Source organism: Phaethon aethereus (assembly GCF_964289735.1).
Source record: "Phaethon aethereus genome assembly, chromosome: 2".
Taxonomy (NCBI): Eukaryota; Metazoa; Chordata; class Aves; order Phaethontiformes; family Phaethontidae; genus Phaethon; species Phaethon aethereus.
Genome location: NC_138582.1, coordinates 123,803,935 through 123,831,665, shown reverse-complemented (window position 1 = coordinate 123,831,665; position 27,731 = coordinate 123,803,935). Strand labels below are relative to the sequence as shown.

Below are 27,731 nucleotides of genomic sequence, written 5' to 3'. Positions count from 1 at the left end.
GTGTCTTAATCCATGATCATAGTTAGCACAGTAAGACCATGACTGAGAAGAAAGGTTCCCCAGGAAGCCTACAGATAGGAAGGGATGGAAGGACAAAGCAAGCGGATGGAGTCAAGCAGAAGGGGAAGAACACAATTCACTGAGTGGAACAAAAGAGTGGAAATTGCACTTCAGACTTTCCTCAACTGTTGCCATGATGGCAAGAGCGGGACAGAAGCAAGCTTTAAATGGACTTAGAATACAATAAGGGGGGAGCTGTACACAGCAAATCTATCAGAGATGTTCCCAAAACCCATTTATTTTTATAGGAAATTTAAGTCTGTTTCAAAGAGAAGGCTTTTATTTCAAAATATCAGCAACAGATATTCAGGACAGAAGCAAGCAATAAGCCCCATAGTCTTAGTTCCAAAATCCTCTCCTTTCCTTATCAGGTACCAGACTCCCCCTGGAACTCAGCACTGCAATGAACTTGTCCATTGACCAATTTATAAATGTTCTTTAAATAAATGTTATCAGAGTGACACTGACAAAAGATGTTATTTCTTATGCCAATAATCATTAAATTTCCCTAACAATCTTGAAACTTTTAAAACTAGATCAGTAAAAATATTAGAACAGGAAAAACCCTTACAATAATGCATACCTAGTAAGCTATAGTGATGTCCCGGTATACTAGGTCCCTCCTCTCTGTAAAGTAAATGCTGTATTAATTTATTTAGTTTTTAATCAGAAAACTTCAAAATATAGAGAGATGTAGAAGTAACTCCAAACACAGCTTAGGAATCACAATTAATATTATTTTTAATGTGACAATACTGCAGCAGAATTGTGTTGTGCCAGGTGCTGTGCTGATACTGAGCAAAAGTTCCCTTCTGCCCCGGGAAAAACCCTAAGCCCTGGATTGTGGCTTTTACACTAGAAACAGTCCTTTCCCCCATCCAGCATTACTTGGACAACTTCATCAGGATGGCTAATCTATAACACTCCAAATAAAATGATCCACAAATAGATGTTTGGCAAAACATGCAGAAGTATTAGTTGTAAAAGAGAGGCAATCATCAAGGGAAAAGAATGTCTCCAGGCCCTTCACTAGGGTCCTGGGCATCATACATATTTCAGCAATAAACCACATCAGTAGGTAATGGCCAGAGTCAGAGGAGCATGAGTAATGCAAAGTCACAGCCACGCAAAAAAGGTGCTGTGAGATAGGAGCGAATAGAATGTAAGTTTTGGCCTAACATCACCCCAGGGAAACATGTTTGTCCTGCCCATCAGTTTGCTTAATTGAACAGAAAAGCAAAAGCAGAATGTCAGATTATCCTCAGATACTGTCATGACAGAGGCAGGACGACAGAAGAAAGTTTTAAATGGGCTTTAAATGTGAGATAGGAGAGCCATCACAGGGCTGCACAGGACATCCAGAATCACTTTGTTCAGATTCTCAGTCCTAATGCAGGACAAGGTAATTTATTATGGTATTCATTATACTTACTGTAAATATATTTTGCTAACAGCTAATCCAATTCTTTGCAGTTTAAGCCCATTATTTCTGTCCAATGCACCATGAATAAGTAAGACAATAATTTTTAACTTCCTCTTTCAGTCAACTTTTATAACTGAAGACTAATATCAAGTGTCCACAGTCATCTTTAGGTATGCTGGGATGAGTAGAGTGATGATGCCCAGTTATGTGGGGATAAGCTCAGGAGGGCCAAGGTGTGGCTGGAGCTGAACTTGGCAAGGGATGCAAAGAATAATAAGAAGGGCTTCTACAGGTATGTCAGACAGAAAAGGAAGCTCAAAGAAAGCATACCCCCCCTGATGAGCAACACTGGCAGATTGGTAACAACAGATGAGAAGGTTGAGGTACTCAATGGCTTCTTTGCCTCAGTCTTCACTGGCAGTGTCTCTTGCCACACCTCTCAAGGGGATGGCCTGCAAGACACGGACTGGAGGAGCAAAGTCCCTCCCACTGTAAGACAAGATCAGCTTTGAGACCACCTAAGGAACCTGAACATACACAAGTCTATGGGACCTGACAAGATGCATCCCAGAATCCTGAGGGAATTGGCTGATGTAGTTGCCAAGCCACTCTCCATGACATCTGGAAAGTCCTGGCAGACAGGTGAAGTCCCTGGAGACTGGCCAAAGGGAAACATTGCACCCATTTTCAAAAAGGGTAGCAAGGACACTGGGAACTACTGGCCTGTCAGCCTCATCTCTGTGCCTGGGAAGATCATGGAGCAGATCCTCCTAGAAGCTATGCTAAGGCACATGGAGGACAGGGAGGTGATATGAGACAGCCAGCATGACTTCACCAAGGGTAAGTCCTGCCTGACCAACCTAGTGGCCTCCTATGATGGAGTGACCACATCAGTGGACAAGGGAAGAGCTACAGATGTCTGTCTGGACTTCTGTAAGGCCTTTGACACAGTCCCCCACAACATCCTTCTCTCTAAATTGGAGTGAGATGGATTTGATGGGTGGACTGTTGGGTGGATGAGGAATTGGTTGGATGGGCACATCCAGAGGTTAGAGGTCAACGGCTCAATGTCCTGATGGAGATTGGTGATGAGTGGTGTCCCTCAGGGGTCTGTATTGGGAACAGTACTCTTCAATATTTTCATCAATGACATAGACAGTGGGATAAAGGGCACCCTCAGTAAGTTTGCAGATGACACCAAGCTGAGTGGTGTGGTTGACACATCTGAGGGACAGGATGCCATCCAGAGGGACCTGGACAAGCTCGAGGAATGGGCCCGTGTGAACCTCATGAGGTTTGAGATCAGCCTGGGGATCAAGAGCAGCCCTGCTGAGAAGGACTTAGGGGTACTGGGGGATGAAAAGCTGGACATGAGCTGGCAATGTGCTCTTGCAGCCCAGAAGGGCAAGCGTATCCTGCGCTGCATCAAGAGAAGGGTGGCCAGCAGGTCGACGGAGGTGATTCTGCCCCTCTACTCTGCTCTGGTGAGACCCCACCTGGAGTCCTGAGTCCAGCTCTGCAGCCCTCAGCACAGGAAAGAAAAGGACCTGTTGGAGAGGGTCCAGGGGAGGGCCACAAAAATGATCAGAGGGATGGAACACCTCCCCTATGAGGACAGGCTGACAGAGTTGAGGTTGTTCATCCTGGAAAAGAGAAGGCTCTGGGGAGACCTTACTGCAGTCTTCCAGTACTTCAAGGGGTCTGACAAGAAAGATAGGAACAGACTTTTTAGCAGGGCCTATAGCAACAGGACAAGGGGTAATGGTTTTAAACTAAAAGAGGGCAGATTTTGACTAGATATAAGGAATAAGTGTTTCTCAGTGAGAGTGGTGAAACACTGGCACAGGTCGCCCGGAGAGGTGGTAGATGGCTCATCCCTGGAACCATTCAAGGTCAGGTTGGATGAGGCTCTGAGCAACCTGCTCTAGTTGAAGCTGTCCCTGCTCCCTGCAGGGGGGTTGGACTAGACGACTTTTAAATATCCCTTCTAACCCAGAGATTCTATGATTCTTTAAACTACAAAACCTAAGTTTGTCCTATCTTTCCTTTTCAACCAGATTTTCTAGCCCTCAAACCATTCTCAATGCTCTGTGCTGAGCCCTCATGGACCGGCCCATAACCTACGCTTAGAATAATGCTCAAAATTGGACATAATCCTCCAGCTCCTTCCCATGCAAGAAGAGCTTCTCATGCCTTGCAAGCTATGCTGTTGATACACTCCACAATTGCATTTGACTTATTTTAAGAACACCATGATACTGTTAACTAATGTTCATTTTATGACCATTTCAGATTGCCAGCTGTTTCTTACCCTGCATTTTTGCAGCTGGCTATTACATAAATGAATAATTTAACACTTGTTCTTTTTGGACTGCCTTCCACAAACCAGCCTGCTGCCATCATCTCACCGACTTTTCCAAATAACTTCTGGATTTCACCACTAGTATTGGTCCGTGGCCACACCAGACAGGAGTATTGGTAAAATGACCAGTACTGCCAGGATTCAGATGTCCTTTTTCTCCCCTAGGGTGTTGGAAATATTGTTTGCTGTGACGCCTTAAGTCACTCATACCTCTGGTTTCTTGCCACCTAAACAGGTTCAAGTAAAAATTGTTGCACTCCTGTGATCTGTGGGGTGCAATTTAAAAAAAAACTTGTTTGAGATTCTCAGATGAGAGGTAATATATTAAGAATAATATGTCTTATTTCTGTATCATTGAAGTATATGTTCCATACCAACCAGACAAAGAATTATGGTAGCTGGGAAGCAGCTCTATGGTCATATCTCTATGACCTCTCCCCCCTCCCCAAGATGCACACACAACTTCGTAAAATACATTAAGCTCTTCCACTGAAAGCTGTGGATATTGTGTACCAGAAAACTTTTCAGATGTGTTACATATATATAGCTCCCATATGAGATAGAACTTGGATGGAAACCTGGCCTTCAGCTAGCCTCCTTTAGAAATCGCATGACTTTTCCCCCTGAACTACTCAAATTCCTACAGCTCCCTACAGAGGGAAAACCTCCCAGCTTTCAAGAGGCATTGGGCAGACAGAAACCTGACGCTCAGGAGCTCCCATGCAGGTAGCAGATAAACAACTCGCAGTTCCAGAGAAGATAATTTATTCTGACATTCCCATTAGTACATCGCATTAATAAGACTTGCTCTCTAAGCCATTAGCATCATTGTGACACACTAAGCACTCTGCATATGTAAATACGCGTATTTGGGTGCAACTGTTTACCAGTTGTTAATTAAGTGGCCAGTAAAATGAATCTTCCATCTGGCAACAATGTGCCAACATCATTGCCTCAAACTGTAATTGGCAATTTAGGATCCGCAGACTATCACTGCAATAACTGTCAAGGAATCTATTTTCCTTAGCAGTAAATTGCCCCTTTTGTTCATGGACTGTACAAGCCAGCTCTCATTGCTTAAAAGAACTACTTCTAAAGAAGCTGCCACCAATTATATGTCATATTTATTGTTTATGTATCAGTGTAAATCTTCTTCTGAACATTATCATAAAAAGCATTTGCTGACCTGATTGCCAGACAGCAAGTCCTAAACAACGATAACTCGAGGGCCTAGAAAGCACTTGTTTAAGTTCAGAGTTACAGAAATGGCTGAACTTGCAAAACAGCTTATGAGAAGGTAATTAACTACAGGTCTTCCACTTGTCAGGAGTCTTTGGTTTGACTATGCATCAAAAACTTGCAATTTAAAACTTAAACTTCAGAGAAAAAGGTGTTTTCTCCAAAACTGATGTGAAGAAGTGCAGAAAGTAAATGTCTCTCTTCTTTCCAAAACACAGATAGTACAATCCAGTTCAGCCCTAATAAACCTCATTACATTTCCAGAACCTGTGTTTTCATGAACATTTTATTAGAAGCATGACCTACTGGTGAACAAATGGATGTAGAAACCTCAGAGATTTAAGAGGTGAGGCTAAGAGAGACTTAGGAAGTGAAGCCAAAGTTTATTTGCAGATACAGCCACATATAAGCTACTACCCAGTTCTGGTCTAAGACAGCCACATGTCCAGTAATACATATACTGAATATGTTTGCAAGAGGTGGGAATAGGAACAGAATGTAAGAGCCGCTGCTCTGTTTCAGAGAGGCAGGATATGCACATGAAGTGATTCCTATTTATCAAATATGCAATCACCTCAGAACATTGTCTCGACTAGATTTCTGGTCTGTGGTGCTAAGGGATATCAGCTCTGTGGTAAGTCGGGGTGGGAAATTCCCTTGAAGATGATCTAAATTTGCCTTACTACATACAAGCCCAAATAGGTTAAGGACAGATCTGAAAAGATGCTCTATATTGCTGTAATTAAATCTGGATTCACATGTTGCCCTTTGATCTTATTTCCAATTTTGAATATACAAAAGGTGCTTTGCATTTTTTATTTTAAAAGTATGAACAGATGCAACACTTTGTATAAAAGCACTGAGGCACTGACACCCGCTGTACACAGTGCATTACTCAGCAGTCACTCAGAGACAAGGACTCTGATGAAGGTCTGCTCCCTCCTATGTCTGAGTTGTTACTAACCAGCACTGTGTAAGATGAGCTGTGAAATATAATGACCCATTTTACCTGGGTTATGTAAGAACTTTTTAAAATACATTTCTCTATGTGGTTCTTCCTTAACCAAATATAGGGATAATTTTCAATAATATCATACAGAGTTCCCAATGCTTATAAATCAAACTAATGAGAAAATTTCAATGTGGCTTTTTAACGTAGTGATTTAGCATTGGCAGGAACAGATAAATCCCATCTATCACGCTGAGAAGTCCTCTTTACATTGACAGCTGGGGCTGGTCCAAGTTCTTTCAACAGCATTGACTCAGTTTTGCAAGGTGCCACCCTGAGCCAGCAGTCTGATGGTCACACTCCACATTTCCTCTGGGATCAGAAAGCTGTGTGGATTTGGTTTATTTACTTGCTTCAGTTAAATTGACTTATATCTAGCTCTGGACATAACACCGGTATACTTTTGTTAAAGGCTTCTTGAAATGTCCACGGATAATGGCCATAGCTCCCTTTCTATTTATGTGCTATGACACTTGGCTGTTGTTAACTCTTGTGGCATGTGAACCACTGGTCTCTGCTTTTGATAGAACTAAGGACTGGGCAAATACTCTGCTCACTGACATGTTAAGAGTATGCAACTTAGCTTTGTGGTTACAAAACTAGAAGATTAGGATCATTTTAAATAACTCCTTCAATATCTCAAATTCTTTATACAGACTGGCCTCTTCTGCCCATTAGACTTTCTTACAGGAACCCCAAATTTAATTATTTAGACAGCCAGGTTAGGCACAAATTTCCCTCCATACTACACAATTCCAAGAAGTCTTTGTATCTCTTCCTTGAAAGCTGGGATAGCCAAACAAATAGTTTTAGCTGAACAATCATTTCCCAGCACCTCTATGTTAATTCCTCTCCCAGGTGTGTTATTCCTGTTTTATGGACTTGAACAGTTGCTTAACTTTCTTCTAGCAGCCCCAACTCTTTTCAGGACTGCAAAGAGCACCTAGTCACATTTTACTAGCATTTTTCCCTTGATCCAAATGCCTTTTATACAGACTGAATCTTCACCAACAAATGCATTCGCTTGCTCAGCACAGAGCCCTTGGTGCCACACACAATACAACCTCGAGTCTGCAGAAACAATCTCCCACAAAACAGCAATGGTACATGTAGAAACAGAACATTTTTCTAACAGCTTTCACTAGAACTGTGTTGATATATCAAACAAAGTAGCTATCATACTCTTTCCAAAAACATCTCTCTTGAACCTTTCACCAACCCTTGCAAAAATCTGCAAATTCTATGCCCTCCAGTGGATGTTCATCCCTGATCAGCCCTGTGGCTTGATAGGGCTTCTAACTCAGCAAGCATTACTTTCCCCTCCTCCCCTAGGCACTACTTCAACTTGTATCTTTCCAAATTCCTGTCAAACTACCTCTCTAGCTGCAGAATGACCACTGCAAGCACTCAGGTTTGTCCATGGTTTTGGCATCCTGTTAGCTCATGCAGCATGTCCAGCTTCAGCCTCATGAACATGCCAGTTGCTTTTGGACTCCTAACCCACACGCCTTTATCTGTGATACTACCTACTGATCCTCTACTGAACCTCTCTGAGCTAATCTTCTCATATTTTTGTTCACACTATACATGCACTTCCCAAGTGGCATATTTCACTCAGCTATCAGCATTTTTTTTTTAACATGGCACTACTTTGTTTACAACAGCATGTACACCTCCCTGTGGCGGTGCTTGTGAGGCCAGCTAGGAAGCACATTCTGCCCAAACTGCATTTCTCTGTGATATAATCATTTACATTTCACAGTACCACAGCTCTGCTTTCTCCTCCCTCCTTAAACTTCAACAAGGGCTAATTCTGTGCCCTGCAGTTGTCTTCTCCAAGTATTTTGCCTAGTTATTAGTTATGATTTAGTGTCTTAAGATGGACCCAGTTAATACTCCAACCTGAGAAGATTGAGTCTTCACCCTTACATCACCCTTCCATATTTTCCTTTTGTTTTTCTCAATTTAGAAAAGGGAAAAAACATGTTCCTTTTCAAACGGGATTCTTCAAATTCTTGTAATACAGTGTCAGTTAATAGCTACTAAAACATTAAATGCTTCAAACCTACTTTATAAGAAATCTGTCTCTATCTTACCGTCATCGTCTTTGCCTGCGCCCCACTGCTTGCAGAGAGAGGATGAATGCTATTTAAGCCTTCTTGGGCTGTCCTCCACATTTTTGGGGAGGAACCACTGTGTTGGGTCTTTCAGTCACTAATTTGAGATTTTTTTGCTTGTACCATGTTGTGCTCAGCATTGCTTGTATTCAAAAAGTGAGACGAGTACTTGCGAAATTTCAGCCTCCAAATTCAGACTGCTCAGCACTGTACAGCAACCTGCCTTTCTAAAACAACAGTTGATTTGAATGAGTTTTTTAGATCCTCCTGAAGTTACAGCTTTTTGAAGTGTTTGCTACAAAAGGTGCTAAAATGCACAGCTGGCCTAACCTAAAGCATCTTTTATCTAAGTTCTGTTCCTTTCTCGACAAACAACTGCTATCTTGCCAAGCTGGGGCAGAGATTTTAACACATACAATTAAAATGGCTTGACTGTGTTTCCAAAATCATTTTCATCCTTGGTGTAAAGTAAGAGAAGGATTCTCTGATATGTAAAACTCAAGACATAACCATATCAAAAGCATTTACTAGTTATGATACACAGTCTCTTAAGCTCTCCCCTTCTTGCATAGAAATAAGTACAGCCCTTAAAACACCTTTTTCACAGCTACAAAGTCTCCCAAATGAAGGACAGTAATACTTTCATGATATTGCTGTAAGTGGAAAGATACAATCAGAGTGGCTGGACAAATGATTCAGTATTCAACATTTGTAAAATGTATACTGAAACTTGTCAATTAAAACATTAATGTGCTCTTGCTCTAAAACATCTAGGTCAAATACTGTAAGCTTCTAAACACCCACAAATAAAATTACAGACTTTAATAACATTTCACCTGTGTCGGTAAATGACTGATTTAAGCAAGGGCAAAAGAACTGAGGTAGCTCTGGCTCACAGTGTAAAAAACTGTCTTTCTTCACACATTCATCTTTAGCCTGGTTTGTGACAAAGCAAGATTTATACAACTCTGATGTGCTTGTGTTTGTCTTGCTATCTATCCCCCAGATGCTTCTGAACGCATCAAATAATTTCCATGAATGGTGGCAGATAGTAAAAAATGCATCAAGCATGCTACATTTCAATATGGAAAGAGACCAGACAGCAGGTAGATGTCAGTGACATTGCTCCATGCTCATGAAAAAAGGGGTTTGGGGATGAGTTCACCCTTTCACACATACCAGGAAATCCCTGCAAGAGAACAAGTTCATATGTACATGTTCATAATGAAGGAAATTTCATTCTGCCTAATTGCACACAGAATTCTTGTTTCTTGGTAGAGCCAGTTTTATTGCTATAATCATCTTCCCCATACATATGATACTTTCTGTGCCATACTCGCCACTCTTCAAGATTTCTTTTGTTCCCTACAGTATTGATCAGCTCACAGTCTATTTACAGCTGAATTACACCCCTCTCTGTTAAAGATCTGTACCTGAAAATAGTCAATCAAAACAGAACACCGAGAAAAAGAGATATCCCTATCATAAGAGGCAATAATGTTATTACAGGAAATAGCTTATCAATAGCATAAAAGGTCTTTGAATTTAATTAGTATGTAGTGTAGCAGCCCTTTTACAGTTAGTCATAATAACAACTCCTCTTTATAATAGCAAACTAAATTTTAAATTACTTTCCTAAAGACTGCTACAGTAATTCATACAAAAATATAAAGTATGCAAAAACAAAGCAGTACAAACTGTACAAGTAATTCCATTAAATTTGACTGGCAAGATTCATCTAGAATTGCAAATCTTACAGCTTCAAGGATCATGCTGCAATTGCAAACGAAGAGCTTCCTGGGCATAACTGAGGTATTAAAATGGTTAGGTAAAGTTAGGGAAGAGTATTTGCTTGTGCTCTGAGTCAGCCCTCGTAGAAAATGACATTCATATCTAATAAAGTACATTATTCATCCCACTAATGAATTGAGCAACTTCATTTGGAGGAGATCAAAGGCCAAGTATTTAAAGGTATTTAGATACCTAAGGAGGCATATGGACATCTAATGAGATTTGGGAATTCAAATACTACCTTGAAAAAACTGGTCCTATGTCTTTTGCGCCACAGAAGCAGTCAACAGTCTATTAAACAAATAATCTCATACAAACTATTTCAATTTTAATTAATTCAGGTGCAATCACGGCTCTTTTAGCCTTTCTCCAATTCAAGAGCAAGGCGATTTGCAATGGCTGAAACTGAACTAATAGTCAGCATTTTTAAGAGCATAATCTGCTAGTGGCATATATTATTAAAAGCACACAAGAAACAATAATACGCATTATTGAGAAGTATGGGAAATATTCAACCTCTAAGTAATACTTGAAAATGTCCTTGGCAGGAAAAGATGTACATCTCTACCATTTTTTAACTTGTGCTACTAGTTGAGCAAGTAAGGGAGTTGTGAATTGTAACAATATTTTAACCCTTCCGTAAATTAAAAGAAACCAAACAGGGGGATGGAATCATAAATTTGAAAATGGCAAAGACTAGCTGTGGTAAGTAATGAAAGAAAAGCCACAAAGGCTAATAGCACACTGCAGAGCTGGGATGGTTCACAACATTTAAGAAATAACAACTTTACTGGTTCCTGTAGTTTAATGATGTTGCAGGCACAACTGAGCAGTAATCAAGAAAGTCTTGGCAATGTAAGTTTGGTTAGTTCTTGTCAGAAAATGATTATTCATTGAAATAATTTTTGTGAGTTCTTACAGATAAGGCTGAGACTTCTGGGTAAAACTTCAGAGGAAAACAAGGGTTCCTAAGCCACCTTTCCCCTTAATTAAGGGGAATTAAGAATTCCCCTTAATTCCTGTGTGGTTAAGAAGTTAACTTTGGCTATTAAAATGCTTGAGCCCTAAATGATGCAATTCAAATGCTTTTTAAAGTTTATGGAATATAAAATAGAACAATTCCAGTTAGAGATATTTAGGGAGGCTCAGAACACATGAAGGCACTAACACATAAACAGAAAAGAACTTGGGTTTGGGGTTTTGCCGTCCCAGCTGAATAACAGGAAAACTACGCTATATCAAATTTTTGACAGTGTTTGTCCATCTAAGTTTTGTTTTTTTCACTGTTTTTTGATGGACAAAAAAATGCAAAACCACTAAATAAAAAAGATGAATCTATCTCCTGCCCCTCAAAACAATCACAGTTTTTGTGAGCAACCAAAAAGCAACAGAAATACAAAACCTTCAGTGATTGGATGGGGATTCAGTTGGAATTGATTAGTCTAGGTGAATGCCTGAACATTTTTCCCAGGGATGGGGAAGGGGAAAGGGAAAAGCAAAGGGGAAAAAGAAGGGGAAGAATTTACTTTCCTTAGTTACAGACAACATTTGTAAAACCAAGATGAACTGATTGATAGCACCTAAAGCACATGTATGAAAGCAATAGTTCACCTTTATATAGTGGTGCCTCAAAATAGCAGTTAAAATATTATTGTTTGTGATTTCACTGCTTATCACTACAAAGATATATGGGTGCTCCTGCTTGCCAGCACCTATGCAAAGAACAGCAACTATTTAGAGTGAATCAAAGATCTAGAAAAGTAGTGGGCAGATGCAGAGACTGACAGAGCATCCCAAGCCATTTCTGTAGTACTGAAAAGCACAGTGCCAAACTACTGCTCCACCCCAACACTTCTGCTCCAAGGGATGAGAGCTGCCATCTACAGCAGCAGCTCAAGAAGACTGCTATTATTCCCAAACCCTCCCAAACCCTATGGCTAAGTCGCCCCTGCTCTGTCTACTTTTGATTTGCCAATTCAGACTTTCTTTTGGCACTTGAAGGCTACTACAAGCATTTGTAAATGTTTTCACAGGACATAGGAGTGAGGGTTCATTATGCCTCTGCTTTTCTCTGGTCCTGCCAGAGGTAGGAGAACCCAAGGGACAGGAAGCCAGCGTTATTGTGAGGGTGACAAAGCACTGGGACAAAGCCCAGAGAGGCTGTGAGATCTCCATCCTTGGAGACACTCAAAATGGGACTGGACAAGACCCTGAGCAACGCGCTCTAATCTGTTTTGAGCAGCAGATTGAACTAGAAATTCCAGAGGTCACTTCTGACTTAAATTACCTTACGATTTGAACAAGAAGAGCACACATTCCCAAATGTCTATGCTACCTCCTTGCACGGCATTTCAAATAAATTGCACTAAACTTTCCCTCCAGTTTCAGCTTTTCATTAGGCTCAGTTGAAACACACCCACTATTCTGTCACAGTTTAGTCTCCACTTCCAGCCTCACACAGCTTTCTCAGTCATATCTTCCTCAAAGTTATGTCATGTGGGATGAAATTATCCAGACTCAGCCTTGAACTCAAGAACAAACAGATTTTGTCAGAACAAGCATGTTCCAATTCTGATAAGCAATGTCTTCCAGGTAGGAATTCAGTGTGCAGATACCTGAAATTAGAATAAAAACTAGAAATGTTAACTTTTCTAGAATTCATCTGCTCTTTCTACAGATATATTCCTAAGCAAAGCCAAAGCCAAAGGCAAAACCCGAACAACACCTTTCACAAACAGGTCTGGATAAAGGATATTTCACACTCTGTTGCATTTTAGAGGACAACAGTGTTAAAAAGTGTGTCCCGTATTTCACAAATACGCTTCGGATTCAGAATAATCTTTGTGAGGCTACAAGCACAGCACAGTATAGTATCCTTGCTTAAGTAGCTACTGTATGACTGTACAACTGTTAAAAAAATGGTATTATTAGCTATTATTTTTATGCAGCTACTTAGAAATGAACTGTAAAACGAAAAATAACAACATAGTTAAAATACATAGTTTTTAATTATGCACCTTAACCTACCATTTAACAGGGCCACTTCATTTAAGTAATACAGCATGGACAACTTAATTGTTTGGCGTATGGTACATTCTCTTAATGTGAAGTTGCTTAAGAAAATCCATATTATAAACTATGTGTAATTGCAGACCGTATTTTAAGACGATGCTACTTATTGTGGAAAACTTGTTTGCACTTTCAACTTTATTAGCTTCTCTAATATTTTAGGGCTTTTTTGATCTGTCATTCCAATTATACAGAACGTATTTGTTAACATTCTGCAGATTGGCATGTTACCAGGACACCCTGCAGAAACTGAGAAACTGGAATGTAAAAAGAGCTTTTCTGAGTGGAAGGAACAGACTTTTAGTACTTAAAAACGCAACAAAATATTCCCCCCAAAAAACTCACACTAAACCTCCTCCCCCTCAAACCCTTCAAGAGATAATCTGCTATTGTTTTATTTGAAAGGGCATCTTTTGAGCATGACGTACAAAACAAACCACTTTAAGGAAATGTCTCTATTTAGTACATTGACTTTTTCTTAATTACATTCAGCAGATATCTATCCAGAACCATTCATTCTCCTATGTTTAAATATTGTGGCATATGAAATGTTCATTGATGCATCTACTCTTCGCATCCAGGTATAACTGACTGCATGTCAGGATGCTGCTAACTACAGTATTTACCAGTAGAGGCACAGAATTGGCTTGTCCTGGTAAGAGCAGTAGAAATAAATCTTGCTGAAATTCCAGTGGGATGACACTAGATGGTGTATGTTCAGGATCTAACAGCCTACAAGTCACTGCCCTTATCACTCTTTTGGGACACAGATTTATTACAGCATTTTGGAGGAGACTACTAATAATGACACCTTCCAAAGGAACACATTTCCCCATCATTTGCATCCAAGACCCCAAATTTCCAATAAGCTTGTATCTGTTGGGTAGGCTACATGTAGATTTAGATAGATCTTTAGAAAGAGAAAACTCACTTCTCTCTGTCAACTTACTGTATAAACCATTTTATTGCCTTTCACAGCCTTTTTAGTCTTACTAATTTTGTTTTATGTAGGAGTATTACACAATTTGGGAAAAAAATGTGGGTTTACTGCACATCTAAATGATGATCTACAAACAGGTACAGGTAGCAGTGAACCTCTTAATAGTAATAGTAATCAGCTATATAATCTATGTAATAGTGATCAGCTATTACACAGAAGAACGCAATAGAATTCGTCACATTTATGGGTGGTGGGGAGGGAATCAGACCTTCAGACTATGCCTAAAAATCTACAGCCTTGCTGGCTGTGTCAGTAAGACCTACTTGCAGTTGGAAAGTGAATTGATAGGCAGGCACCAACTCCTAAACAAAATCATGTTTTATTCAGGCATTAAAGTGATGCACAGCAACAAATTCATGTCAAAATTATGTCAAGAAAAGCCATGGCTCTATTATCATCATTTAAAAAATGCAGTAATTACACCAAAGAGCTAAGCATGAATGAGAGCTGCGTATGTACAGCCTGTGCTGCAGGATTTTGAAAGCTGGACTCCTCATAATGACTTTGCTTAGATTAAAATTTCAGTGCTAACATTTTGGGGTTTTAAATCAGTTGAGGAATTATGTAAAGTTAAAAAACTAGAAAGGGGGAATCACAAAAAAAGTCTAAATATGAGATCAGAGTCCTCAAGGCTATGTTACTGTGAACAGATTTCACACTGTTATTTTTTTTTTTTGGTTACCACTGAAATTACACTGCAACCAACCCAGCTGTGTGCTATTTATAGAGATCAAATCATTATAAAAACATTTATTCTACAGACAGCAACAATGACATTTTTTTCCTTTAATTTTCAAGTCAATTAAGCGAGAAGAACATTGTAATAACTTTTTGTTGTTGCTTCTCATTCTCCTTGGTGTTATAGGATAGCTTATCCTCATTGATTAAGGCCACATGAAGTCTGTGAAAAAGAACAGACTTTAATGTGCACTGTAAATATCCTAAATACCAATACCTTCATGTTGAGCTTTCAAGTTAGTAAATGTGGAAAAACAGGCCATTTTAGAGCTCAGCACAAGGCCACAAGGAAAGGACCTAGGCAGATTGAGACAAGTCATAAATCCTTCCAACAAGGACCCTTTCAGCAAGGAACAGGCCCAGCAGAAGCACCATGTGGTCGATGTCAAAAATTTGGTCATCAAGCCTTAGAATGTTGTTCAAAGTATCATCGGGATGGTATGAAATTGGGAAACGGGCGACCGAGCACGAAGGCACCCCACACGACGACACAAATGGGGAAACACCACCAGGCTGCTTGGCAAGCCTCAATGCCCGAACCAGAGGGAGCGCTGGAATGGACGTGGAAACAACAGTAGAAGTTACCTTATGGGACATGTCGGTTTATGATGTCCCGACTAACGCGAATGGACCATTAGGATATGGATTGAGTGCTTTGTTATTAGGACGATCTTCAGCAACAAAGCAGGGACTTTTTGTTCTCCCTGAAGTCATTGACGCTGATTATACGGGAACCATCAAAGTAATGTTGTGGACTCCATCTCCTCCTGTTGCGGTTCCTGCAGGCACATGTATTGCACAACTGATGCCTTTTACTGCTTCTGTACCTCAGGCAGCGCAATCAGTGAGGGGGAATGGAGGGTTTGGCTCAACAGGAAGACCACAAATCTTTCTAGCATTAGATATCAGCAGAAGAAAACCGACTTTGAAAATGAAGTTTAGGCATCCTGACCCCACTGTGCAACCGCGACAAGTAAATACATATATTTCTTACTAATTCTCTCACAGAGAGGACTTTTCCTCTTTCAGCATGTTTGGCCCAATGGCTTTGGGAAGAAAATCAAAGGGATTCATGTGTGGTGAGGCTGTGGGAGCAACAATAAAAGGTAAGAAAAGAGGAAACAAAAGCTTTGCAGCATCTTCCATGCAAAGCTATCACGTTCAGGTTACAAACGTGAGTGGAGCAGTGCAGTGGATAATCTAAATGAAAGCACTGCTTGCTCTTATCACATAAGACACACCAGAGCATGGAGTGGAGAGTCAATTTACACTCCGCGCAGTGAAACTGAGACCATCCTTGGCATTACTGTTATGGACAGAGCTGAGATCTGTGTTACGAGACCTTAAATTAACAAAAAGTCTGCCAGTTAGAAATAAACTGTGGTACCTGGGACACTGTAGCATGCTACTGGCCAGCAGTATAGGAATTCGCTGCAGACCTGGCTCTGCTGACCTCCAGGTATTGATCCTGTGGGTAGGACTCATCACCCTTAAATTTAGTCATCTAAAAAGTTAGGTATCCTAACCTATGATGGGTGTCTCAGGTGAAATAAGTCAACTGCAGGAACTGTCTGTTTCTCTCCACTGAACTAAAGATGTAACTCAGAAGAGTAACTTAGTCTAGACATCTAACTTTTGGAAGACAGATTCAGGGAAATGAATCCAACCCTATCTCTCTATTTGCTACATCACCAGACACAACTGTAGGTGAAGAAAGTGTATTTGTAAGCCTTACTTGGACTTCAGACTTGCTTTATATACTATATAAAGTTAGGAACAATAACTTTCTCCCCAATCAGTCTATTTCTCAACACTCGTGTAATGAGCCTGGGCTCTCACTCTACAAGGCCAATCACTGACACTCAGTTTCGTATAGCACTGGCTGACTTGAAGCTATATTACAGCAGTAGATCAAACCAGCAGAAGATCTTAATTATCCTGTTCGAAGCACTGATTAAGAATTTTGTCATGAGTGACAAATCTCACCCATCAGTCATTTAACAAAGTGATATATTTCATATACATACAAATGATGAGCGACAAGGGGGAAAAATGGCAGTGATACCTACTTGTCCAAGAGTGCATTCCATGCCACCAAGAAAATCTGCTTCCTTCAGACCATTGTGATTGCTGCTAATGTCATGGACTTCAAACCGTAACCGCTGCACCTCTTCAAAATAGAAGTCCACTGTGAACAGCTTGGAGAAGACAGGATTTATACAGGTTCGAATCACTTCTGTCCTGTCAACCTGCCAAATGGAAAAGAAGTCATATGAGTGGTTTCTCTTTCTACTAGTGATGGACTACAATGAGCTCCTCAAACACAGCTTGCTCAGTTATTAAGACTGACAGCTGTGACTGTGGCCACGGACACCACCATTTGTATGGATGGCAGCACCTGCCATTTCTGTGCAGGGCTGGCCACATGCACAAGGTAAGGCCAGCTTCCCTTGCTTCTCCCTGCTAGCAAGTCTTTCACAGATATTGGTAGGAACATGGGGCACAGCCTCTGCAGGGGAGCAATGACTGGACCCCGTTGGGTGTACTAGATCAGTCAGGCGGCAGAGTCGGGCATAGGCAAAATGACTGTCTTATGCTAGACTAATAACTGGGAAATTAACTATAGAATAACTATAGAATTTACATCTCCAGCAGTACCCATCCATCACTACAAAGCAGCAGCAGAGCAATACAGTTTTATCAAACTAAATGGAAACGCAAGCAAAAACCCCAGTAATTACTCATTTTGGACAACTTGCATGATTAAGGAGTGGAGAACTGGATTCATAGCAAACAATGTTTCTTAAAAATATACCAATTTTTCCACCTCGCTAAGTTTCATTACAAGAATCTGATGCTGCTTATGCTTACGTCTGAGCCTGCTAAAGAAACTGCTAAAGAAACACCATCAAATCGAAATTGCTATTTCTTAAAAAAAGTGCTCATTGAGTTCTTTCTAGTTCTCTTAAAATGCAGTACTTGGGTTTCCTGTTTTTGAAATAGGCCTTTGCTACTTTTCATTATGATGCATTATTGGTAATACCATAAGCAATAAAGCAATTTCTGTTTTTCCACTCTCTTTGCTCTGGTACAGGAAAAAACCTAATAATTCGGTAAGATTAAAGGAACTAATCCTAAAATGAAGTAGGACTTGGGCACATCAGTCACTAGACAGTAAGTAGCTGGTGTGCCATGGAACAGACAAATTAAACTGCTCAGAGGAAGAGTGATGAGATCCTTTGTCTGATTCCTGATCAGGAACATCTGTTGTGTAAAAAAATGACAGCCACTTGCTTCACTTTTCAAAGTTTATAACGCGTTAGCCTTGCCAGTAGTTATCGGCAAGGATGCAAAGAGTCAAGTAAATCAAAAGCAGGGGGGAAAAAAATGAGCAGTTCCTGGTAGCACAGATTTATTTTAGTGCTCATCAAAGGTGTCACATTGACAGCTCTAACAGCTGAAATCCCTTAGTTAATCATCAAACAGATGCTACCAGTCATTGAACAGATGCAAACCAGTGCTACCATAGCTGTCTCCTCACACAGCTGTGTCAATGTGCTCTGACTATGTCAAGACAGGACCACCACAAAAAGGAGAGCAGCCTTACTTACAAATTCCAATCTTAATCTCTTTGCTTAGACTAGGTAAAGTGATGAGTCTGGTAACAGTGAGGCAAAGCATAATAAGAATAACATAAGTGAGAAAGGATACCAGCAACTTTCATTCAGGTACTTAGCCTATCTCCAAAATTTTTTGATCTCCACTTGCAATCAGTGTGACTTGAAATCACCTTTACTGCTACAACATGAAATATTCCTTATGCCAGATGACCAGTCAGTTCAATGGGATGTCCCTGAGATTTCTTCTAAGTGGAAATTGATTTGATCCACTTGCAGAAGAATGGTCATCTCATGAAATAGTGCAGCAGCAGATCCAATAATCAAAACATTTAAATGATCAGCTTTAAATCTTTTTTCATAGCCACAGCAATCTCCTAAACTCATTCCTTCTAAGTGTATAAGCTGTTAATTTCATAGTGTCACTTTAATTGCTTCATTGCTATGGCGTATCTCGGGCAGTAACAGAAATTTCTCAGCTATTGTTTTTCCTCATCTCTACTTTGCTCCTGGAACGTGGGGAAATGGTTCTCCACTATGAAATGCAGCAATATTTACACTTGTGCTCAACACAGGTTAAATATATGACTGTTCAAGGGAGTGAAGTGCCTGAAATGGAGGCACAGGTCTGCACACAGGGACATTAAGAATTTCAGTCTCACATAGCGATAAGACAGTCTTTGCTTATTCCAGCCTGTGATTGACTGACATCCTTCCCTTGACAAACACAGTACTGAAATATAGCCATTTCACTGAATTTCCCCAGTCTTCCCACATTATTGAGGTGATACATCAAGCCAGCATGTCAGAGATTACATGAGAAAAATCTCTCGAAAGAAGCAATGCCAACAGCTACACAAGTGATACAAAATTCTTCATGCCTGCCTCAGCAGTCAGCAGCATGCAATAGCATTAGCCCTATTAGTCTACCTTGTCTCCAGTCTGCTTTGTCAGTGTATTTCACAGTTACCCTATTCTTCGGCTAGAAAGTCTGTCAGGGTCCTCAGCATGGGAAGCCCAGCTCCATTCCCTCGCTCTGATTGCTGTGCAGCAGGGCTCAGCACTGATAACCAGCTGGTGTGCCTCATGATGAAGAAGCAGTGGTGAACAGAACAGTTCAACAAATTCACTAACTCTTACAGAACACTCTAGGTTAAAAGATGCTATATAAACACAAGGTATAATCTCCATTTGAATTCTGCTACTTATTTTTGGCTTTTAAAAGCCTTATAAGGCTTTTCTTTCTTGAGTATTCCTGCTCTCATATTCAATTATAAAGCCTTAACGCGCTCTTTAGAAATGCTGGATGAGCCTGAAACCTTAATGAAAACTGGTGAGAATACTATTGCTAGGTCCAGTTTCATACTGATAATCATCAAGGAGGTCATGATCTACAGTGCTGCAGACGCTTAAAAAAAAAGGCAGACTTGTTTTTGGCCGCAACTCATCCCAGTACCTGTAGGACCTGTTTATTTTCAAGAAAAATCTGGTGGCATGTTCCATGCTAACCCAAAACACAAGCACATAGCAGTGACAACACCTCGACCTCATGCTGTATGTCTTTAATCCCATTGTCCCGAAATCAGTAACAGCACTTCCACTTGCATGGATGATGAAGGCTCAAATGCTTAAAGAAAACACAGTTCAGTTTTGCCAAGCTTCATCAACAGAACATTCAGAAAGTTAGAACTTCTCAGCATGAATCCAAAACACAACGAAGAACACCAGCAACCACATTAAATCTCCATTACTTTTGTGTAAGAGAGTTTTTAAGTCCAACAGCAGCATGTTATAAGCAAGTGGAAGTTACGCTTTTGGTCTTGTTACAGAAAACACTAAACTCTTGGGCAACCTAATCCTGAAGGCAGGTAGATTTCTCAACAGGACATGGACAGGGGTCATGCCCACAGCTTTAGGATTTGATGATGCCTGACATATGAGCCATCTGTTATTTCTGGACTCTACTAGAACAAGGAATTTCTCCAATTTATTAAAGCAGAATGAATTTTCAAAAGAAACAATTGACAGCGACATGCACGTTTGGGCTGTGCCAACAGTTAAAATTGACCTTAAAAAGAGCAGTGTTTCAGCTGACACCATGATCTGAACATCTGCTTCACGGTACAGCTTTACCTGCACTTTCCCTTCAAGGACAATTTATACAGAGAAAAGGACTTGCATCTCCACCTCCTGGGATGGACTCATGCTGCTTTCCCTCTTCATCTCTTTAGGCCCTTGTCACTCCACAGAAGGTTGCATCCTGCTGAGCAGCCAGGATTACTTGGCAGGCCCATCTGGATGCAGCCACCATGTGAGCTTCCCCTTGGGGAGCTATGAATGACATACAAACACCAAAGTAGGACTCCACAGCATAAAGCACCATCTCAACAGCAGGAATTAAAATATAAAAAGAAAAGGAAAAGGACTTCTTGCTTTGGGCCTTCCAAATCCTCCCATCAAACCCCGAGGAAGTTGGAAGCTAGGTTTGAAAGTTGTTTTCCCTCTGTACTGCTCACTGTGGATGGACAGTTAGCAGAAATATTGGCCTGCTTTCCTCTTGACCACCATCACTGCTGAAGAACTGCAAAACTGCCTCTGCAGTCAGATAGCATCAAATTAAAGGTAGGTCAAAAGACAGATGAACAAATACTACAATTCAGGCTTCTTATGCTGTTTGCATCTTTGGTCTGTGGGCTGCTGAAAAGCAGTGAGCTTTGCAGAAGTGTGATAAACATGGTAATTTCAGTGAGGAAACAATTTTTCATCCTAGCTAAAATTTCACTGACAAAGAAGTAATTCAATGGTTAAAGTATGGGCTGAGGATCTCCTCCATCTTCCATCATTAGTTGAAAAGTGAAGTTGAAAAAGAGGCAGCCTGAGGGGGACTTCTTTTCTTCTTCTATCAAAATTAAATTAATTATAAGCTATCGCATATACAAGGATGAACAGGGATTAGGTAGAAGCTCACTGTCACCTGGTATCTAAGGCTTTCAAGTGATCATAAACACAGCTTTCTCAGTGTGCCCCTGGGAACCAGGGAAACCAAGAATTTTCTACAGGACCTGAAGATCTGCACTTCAAGGCCATGCTTCAGCATTTAGCACACATCTCCTGTGTGGAGAACTCAGTGTCCCGCACCGATAACTGGCACCTACCTGCTCTCCACTGTATTTCTAGCAAACATGTAACTAGCACAAAAGCAACACATTTTTGGTAGCTGTTACTTGACATCTTTGAGACAGAGAGCAGCCAAGAGTCAAAGGGCCATGGAGAATTCACTGTCTTCTCATCAAAAGGACATTTCCTTGGGGGAATTTTTAATCAAGCTCATGAAATAGCATGAGATTCCTGTAGTCAATAATGATATAGCTGCTTCATGAACTAAGCAAAGTCTTTGGTCTACAGAGCTCTGGTCTGTCTGGTGCTGCATTTCTTTAAGTGATTTTAAAAAGCTAGTTGAAAAGCCATAAACATGCAAATTCCATTAAATTGAGAGCAGGTGCTGGTATTGAGCCCAGTGCATGCTTTCTGTGGCTATTAGACTTTTAGCATGTTCTTAGACCAACAAATAAACCCACTGTTCCCCATATGTTTTACAGGCCAACAAGGGAAAACCAACAGGCTGTATTTTCTGTAGAAATCATTATAAAATGCTGATTAAATCTAGAAAAATCACATTTGTCAGCTGAGATGACAAATGTACAGAGGTGAAGGGGTAGCAATATTTTTAGGTCATCTGAATTTTAACAAGACTGAAAATTTCCATGACACAGTACCTTACATGAAAATTTGATACCAAGCAGAAAGTAATTTACACTTTTCTTGGCAGCTCCTGAGGAAGTTATTAATATTTTTTTATTATTAACAATGCTTTCACACCATCACATTTCTGTCCCACAAATGAAAAGTCATTGCAAAGGTCTCCATAATTTATACCCCTTGTTTTCAGTTTAACTGATGTTTGAAAACAGCGAAGAAACCAATAGGTCTTTAACTCTTTTTAGTCTATAGAGCTCAAAGCTAAACACAATCTTGTCAACATTGGCAAAAACCTTTTGGCTGCAGGTTGGCTGGAAGAGAAGCATCTAACGTGAACAGTCTGGAAATTATCTGCAAGTTGTTTCTTTTATTTACGTGATATAAATGTTAGATAACCTGTAAACCTCCAAGTCACAGTCATGAAGACCTGCTTTCAAGCACTGGAAAAACTAATACATAGAAACAGCCCAGGCCTCAAGGTGCTCCAGTCTAAACAATTGGAATTACAGTAAAAGAAGCATTATTATTTCTTAGTTGAACAGTTCTTCATTAAGAAAGCCCACTTCTCTGTTCAGAGCCACTGACCGTCCTCTGCTTAATTATTTTTATTCTCTCAGTTACTTTTAATTGCTCTGAAGCAGGAAATAGATAATTTAAAATATATACTATGTATAAATTATTTGAGAAGTTCCTGGATAGAGTTTGCCTTATATTCTCATAGCTTTTAAAAGAAGAGAGAAATATGACTGTCAATAACTATTTGCATATAGTTTATTCCATCTACTCAGAAACAAAATATAATGCAGTTAGAATAGCCACTGCACAGATGGGCACTCAATATTTGTTAAGGACGTATACTTGTCAGACTCCCAGCCACTGCAGATTTCAGAATCTGAGCAACCCCAAGATCTAACCCCAAGTGAGAAAACCCGCAAAAAGCTTTGGGTGCAATACAGTGCTAACTACTAGTGGCAGGCAAATCTTGGTAACATTATTCAGGGCTGAACAGGGAGATCGTTTCAGCTGGGATGGGAAAGAGTGATGCTCAATACCCAGTATGAAGAAAGCAGGACCTAAACTCGTTGGGAACCCTTGCGCCAAGGGAATCCCCAGTTTTCTGGAATAAAAGATGTCTGTGGGGAAGCTACAACACTCCCCTTTAGCTTTAGGACCATGTGCAGTTGTCATCATCGGCCTCCTCACCAAGTCTAGGCTTTCTAGGTTGCATAAAGATGCTGGAAGGTACAAAGGCACCCCTCCCACTTACTGTCATTTAGGAAAGCTCAGATATGAGAGAAAAACCAGCAAGTGCTCTACTGATGTATTAACATCTAGTTACACCGTCCCTGAATGCACTGGTTACCTGCTTTTAGTTTACGCTCCTCTGGAAAGAAATACTTTCATTTCATTCAAATAGTTCTGGGAGTTAGAGGACACTGAATCTTCTCATCCTAATAAAATCCAAATCTTTTGGGCTGGAGTGATAGCTTTTAGTCATGTCTGGACTGCAATGAAAGCAAACAGATTAAAATTGTTACTTTGTTGGGAGACTTTCATGTAATGCCCTTGGGTCTCCAATTGCTTTCCTGATAACATTCCTGATGAGACTCCATCTGCATTTGTCAGCGCTGAGAGACCTGTTCTGCCATGATTCTGTGACAGTTTTAGCTGGATGACATTGATGCAATCTGGGTAGATTCTGACCCACTATTTCCTACCAACAATATTAAAAAAAACCTCTCCTAAATAACAAAATAAAAAGTATGTAAAATATTTTAAACACCATATACAAAATAATAAATATTAACATTGTAATGTTAGTGTTAATTAATTTATATTAATAAATTAATGTCTAATATTAAAATATTTAAATGTTTAAAATATTAAATCATGCTTAAAATATTTTTTACATTTTTTTACAAAGGACTAGAAGGCTAATTTGGCCTAGCAGCAAACTGCAAAGCATCTAATATATACACACACCCAGTAACAAACTAAGCAAAGCACATGTGGTTGTATCACAGGGGATGCCTCCTACTTGTTGTGTCCCTGTAAGTACAGAGATGGTTGGGCATTTTCCAGGGAAAGAGTGTGTCACTGGAACATGAACTTAAGTTAAACAAGAAGTTTGGAGGCTTTGTTAGCCACAGAGGTTTGACGAAACTTTTGCCTGTAGGGGTTTGAAAATAACCCAGCTGCTCCTCCTGGACATCAGAGGTTCACACCAACATCTCTGCTCTGTCTGATTCAGACGAGGTGCTAACTTTGGCCCCTCACACCACCAGGGACCATCTTAGCCACCAGGCTACCGGCTATTTCACACGGCTCCCTCTGCGCTCTGTTTTCTGTCAATTATAAAATACTCACTGTCCCAGAGAAGCAGATTGCAACCATGTCCCAGCACATGACTTCACCTTTCCTGACCCTAAGAAACACCTTAAAATGACACATACAGTCTTCAGTTTGCTTGACACATGAATGCAGTGCCATTGTGCCCGTGGTGGGGGAACGCCGACCGACCCCCGACACCAGTGTCAGTCCCACCACACGGTGCATAAGGCCAGGAAGGGTCACCAGGACCCGGCACCACAGCACCTCTGGGTCTTGCTGTAAAAGGGAGCCCCAACTGCCAAATCTGTGCACACACATCACTGGCTGATCCCCGACTGGCCTGGCCTCTTGAACTCGGCGCTGTCCCAGCTCGGCAGCCGGCGCCGCGCTGACTCTTCTCCGTTTGCCGGCTCGTTAAGGGGAAGCAGCCACAGGCAGAGGGGTTGGTGAACTGCTGAACTGAGACCAGCTCCCCAAGAAAGCTCCTCGCCTGGAAAGGAGGAAAGCCCAGACTGTGTCACCGGCAAAGGCTTTCCCTTACTGCCGGGCCAGTCCAGGCTCAGGGATGGTAAGGAAAATGTATGTGCCAGTTTCAATTTGCCTCCTGTGAATTTGGCATAAAGCATGGAATAGCAAAGAACTCCAGCCCTGAAATTTTAACTGAGGACAAACATAAATGCTGCAGCTTCTCTAGCCTAATTGCAGAACTTCTCCTGTATGTAAAAACTGTAACACACGAAGCTTTTTAAATCTATTGACCTTGGGTTATAAAGGACAACACTTTTTGCACCAGCTGCTGCACTGTGGATATTCAAGCCAATTTTGAAAAGCCAGTTGCAGAACATTTCAGTGAACCTGAAAAGCACAATGTCTCTTTAGAGCACATCATTAACACAGTGTAAATTAAGGTCTTTCCAATGAACAATGATTAACTGGACTGAACAGCAAGAGGACCATGATAACATAGTGAGATAGCAATAACTGCCTTTTGTAGAAGGTATTTTACATTTTCTTACACTTAATATGGGAACACTTGTAATTCTGAATTTTTGCGTGCAGTATTTTGAGTCCTGCTACAGATCAGGACAAGTCTGAAAAGAGAACGTCACTTCAGGTACACGTAAAAGACTTGGGTAACTTCTTAATGAACAACTGAACTTCCTGCAAAGTGGCACAAGAATTTAATCTCACCTGGAGCCTCCAGGGTGTTTCCTCCGGGTGCTAAGGGATCTCTTGTCTTTTGGTCCCCTGGGTAGTGTTCACACCTCAGCAGAGAGGACTGTGCAAGCCCTTTCATCCGTATTCCTGCTTAAGCCATGAAGTTGTCCTCATAATCAGCTATGAGCTATGACTCAGAAGTGACCTAATACCTCTTGGGCACCCAAAAATTTAGGCTTACATTTCTAAATAACTAGTTGCTTTAAAGCCTTGCTTTTATAACAATGTTTATTATTTTACCTAACTTGACGTATGCACAGTACTTTGGAGTGTAATATCACTCTGTGAAACAGAGCCAGCACTCCCCATCCGAAGCTATCGCTTAGTGTAAATACTATGCCAGAACTTTGATGCTCTTCATTAGCTGAGGGGAGCGTATGGCTCCATCTTCATACAGGAACCTCTGTGCTGATGCCCTGGTTTCAGCCAGGGTAGAGTTAATTTTCTTCACAGAAGCTAGTGTAAGGCTGTGTTTTGGATATGGGATGAGAAAATGTTGATAAGGTGCTGATGTTTTGAGTTGTTGCTAAGTAGTCAAGGACAGTCCAGCTTCTCGTGCTGGCCTGCAGCGAGCAGGCTGGGGGTGCCCGGGAAGTTGGGAGGGGACACAGCCAGGACAGCTGACCCAGGCTGGCCAAAGAGATATTCCATATCATGTAACGTCATGCTCAGTATATAAAGCTGGGACAAAGAAGAATGAAGGAGTAGAGGGAAGTTCGGAGTTATGGCGTCTGTCTTCCCAAGAAACCATTAAGCGTGACGGAGCCCTGCTTCGCTGGAGATGGCTGAACTCCTGCCTACCCATGGGGAGTGGTGAATGGGTTCCCTGTTTTGCTTTGCTTGCGTGCATGGCTTTTGCTTTACTTATTAAACTGTCTTTATCTCAAACCATGAATTTCCTCACTTTTACTCTTCTGATTCTCTCCCCTGTCCCACCGTGGGGGAGTGAGCGAGCGGCTGCGTGGTGCTTAGTTGCCGGCTGGGGCCAAACCACGACAGCTGATAACATGCTGTGATCATAGTGTCATTGAAAGGAGATTTTCTAAAGGTGCCTGAGGACCCCTCCCTATTTATCTCCAAAATCTGTTTGCTCCCCCTCCAGCTGTGTTTCGAGCAGATTTCTGTTCAATGTGAATCGCCACTGATTTATACTGCCAGCTGCCATACACAGCAAATTACAACAGCTCAAGACCTACTTTTCTGCATTAACATCTGGCTGAAATAGATGAGCATGAGTTAAAGTTTTTTAAAAAGACTGAGCAGCCCCATGCACGCTCTCCTAGTGAGGAAGCCCAGCAAGCTCCCTGAGGCTCCCTTTGCACAAGGCGAGCAGCTGCAGGAGACGATATTCTGGAGGCCACCTCTTCCAGTGTGATTGTGGCCATGGACTGAGCTGTGCTTTGGAGCAGGCAGCAGCAAGAGTGCTGCACTCTGGTCTGCATCATCTTACCTCCTGCAGAGCCATTAAACAGAGACAAGCAATAATTATGCTACTCTAGCTGGAGGGTTCAGGCAGTAAATGGAATTACTCACATCAAAGCCCTTTATCTTATTCTGGTAAGACATTCAGAGCCTTAACAATCATATAAAATTTGCAGCTATAGAAACTTTGGTATTAAAGAGTGCTTCTTCTGAGGTAGTCAACACATCACGGCCCAGCCATAAGTAGTGCAGAAGGACCTCGCAGAAATTGCTCAGTGGCAGGAGATACCTGTGTGCTGTGCTCCCTGCATATTTAACAAGTGCCCAGCAAACATCGACACAAGTGGATAACGGCACGCATCGACTCATGGGATAAGGTGCTGTAACCCACTCAGATGTGATTACACTGGCATAAGAAAAAAGAGAATTAAATTTTTCACTGACAACTCTTGAATACTACCTCAAAGCTGAGCCCTGAAGCCTGGATGCTAAATTTTCCTTTACTTTATATCCCAGATACAGTCCAGATGTTCAAAGACTATGATGACTACCATTTATTCTTCCCCAACCTTCATT

The 27,731-nt window shown here is 41.0% G+C and overlaps 1 protein-coding gene across 1 annotated transcript in view; it reads right to left on the bottom strand.

Annotated features, from left to right (window-relative positions):
- CPNE4 (copine 4) overlaps positions 1 to 27,731 on the bottom strand; it is a 206,273-nt gene that overhangs the window by 106,121 nt on the left and 72,421 nt on the right. Inside the window, exon 2 of the mRNA XM_081996851.1 lies at positions 16,878 to 17,057. Coding sequence (XP_081852977.1) covers positions 16,878 to 17,057 — 180 coding nt within the window. The remainder of the gene's footprint in view (positions 1 to 16,877; positions 17,058 to 27,731) is intronic.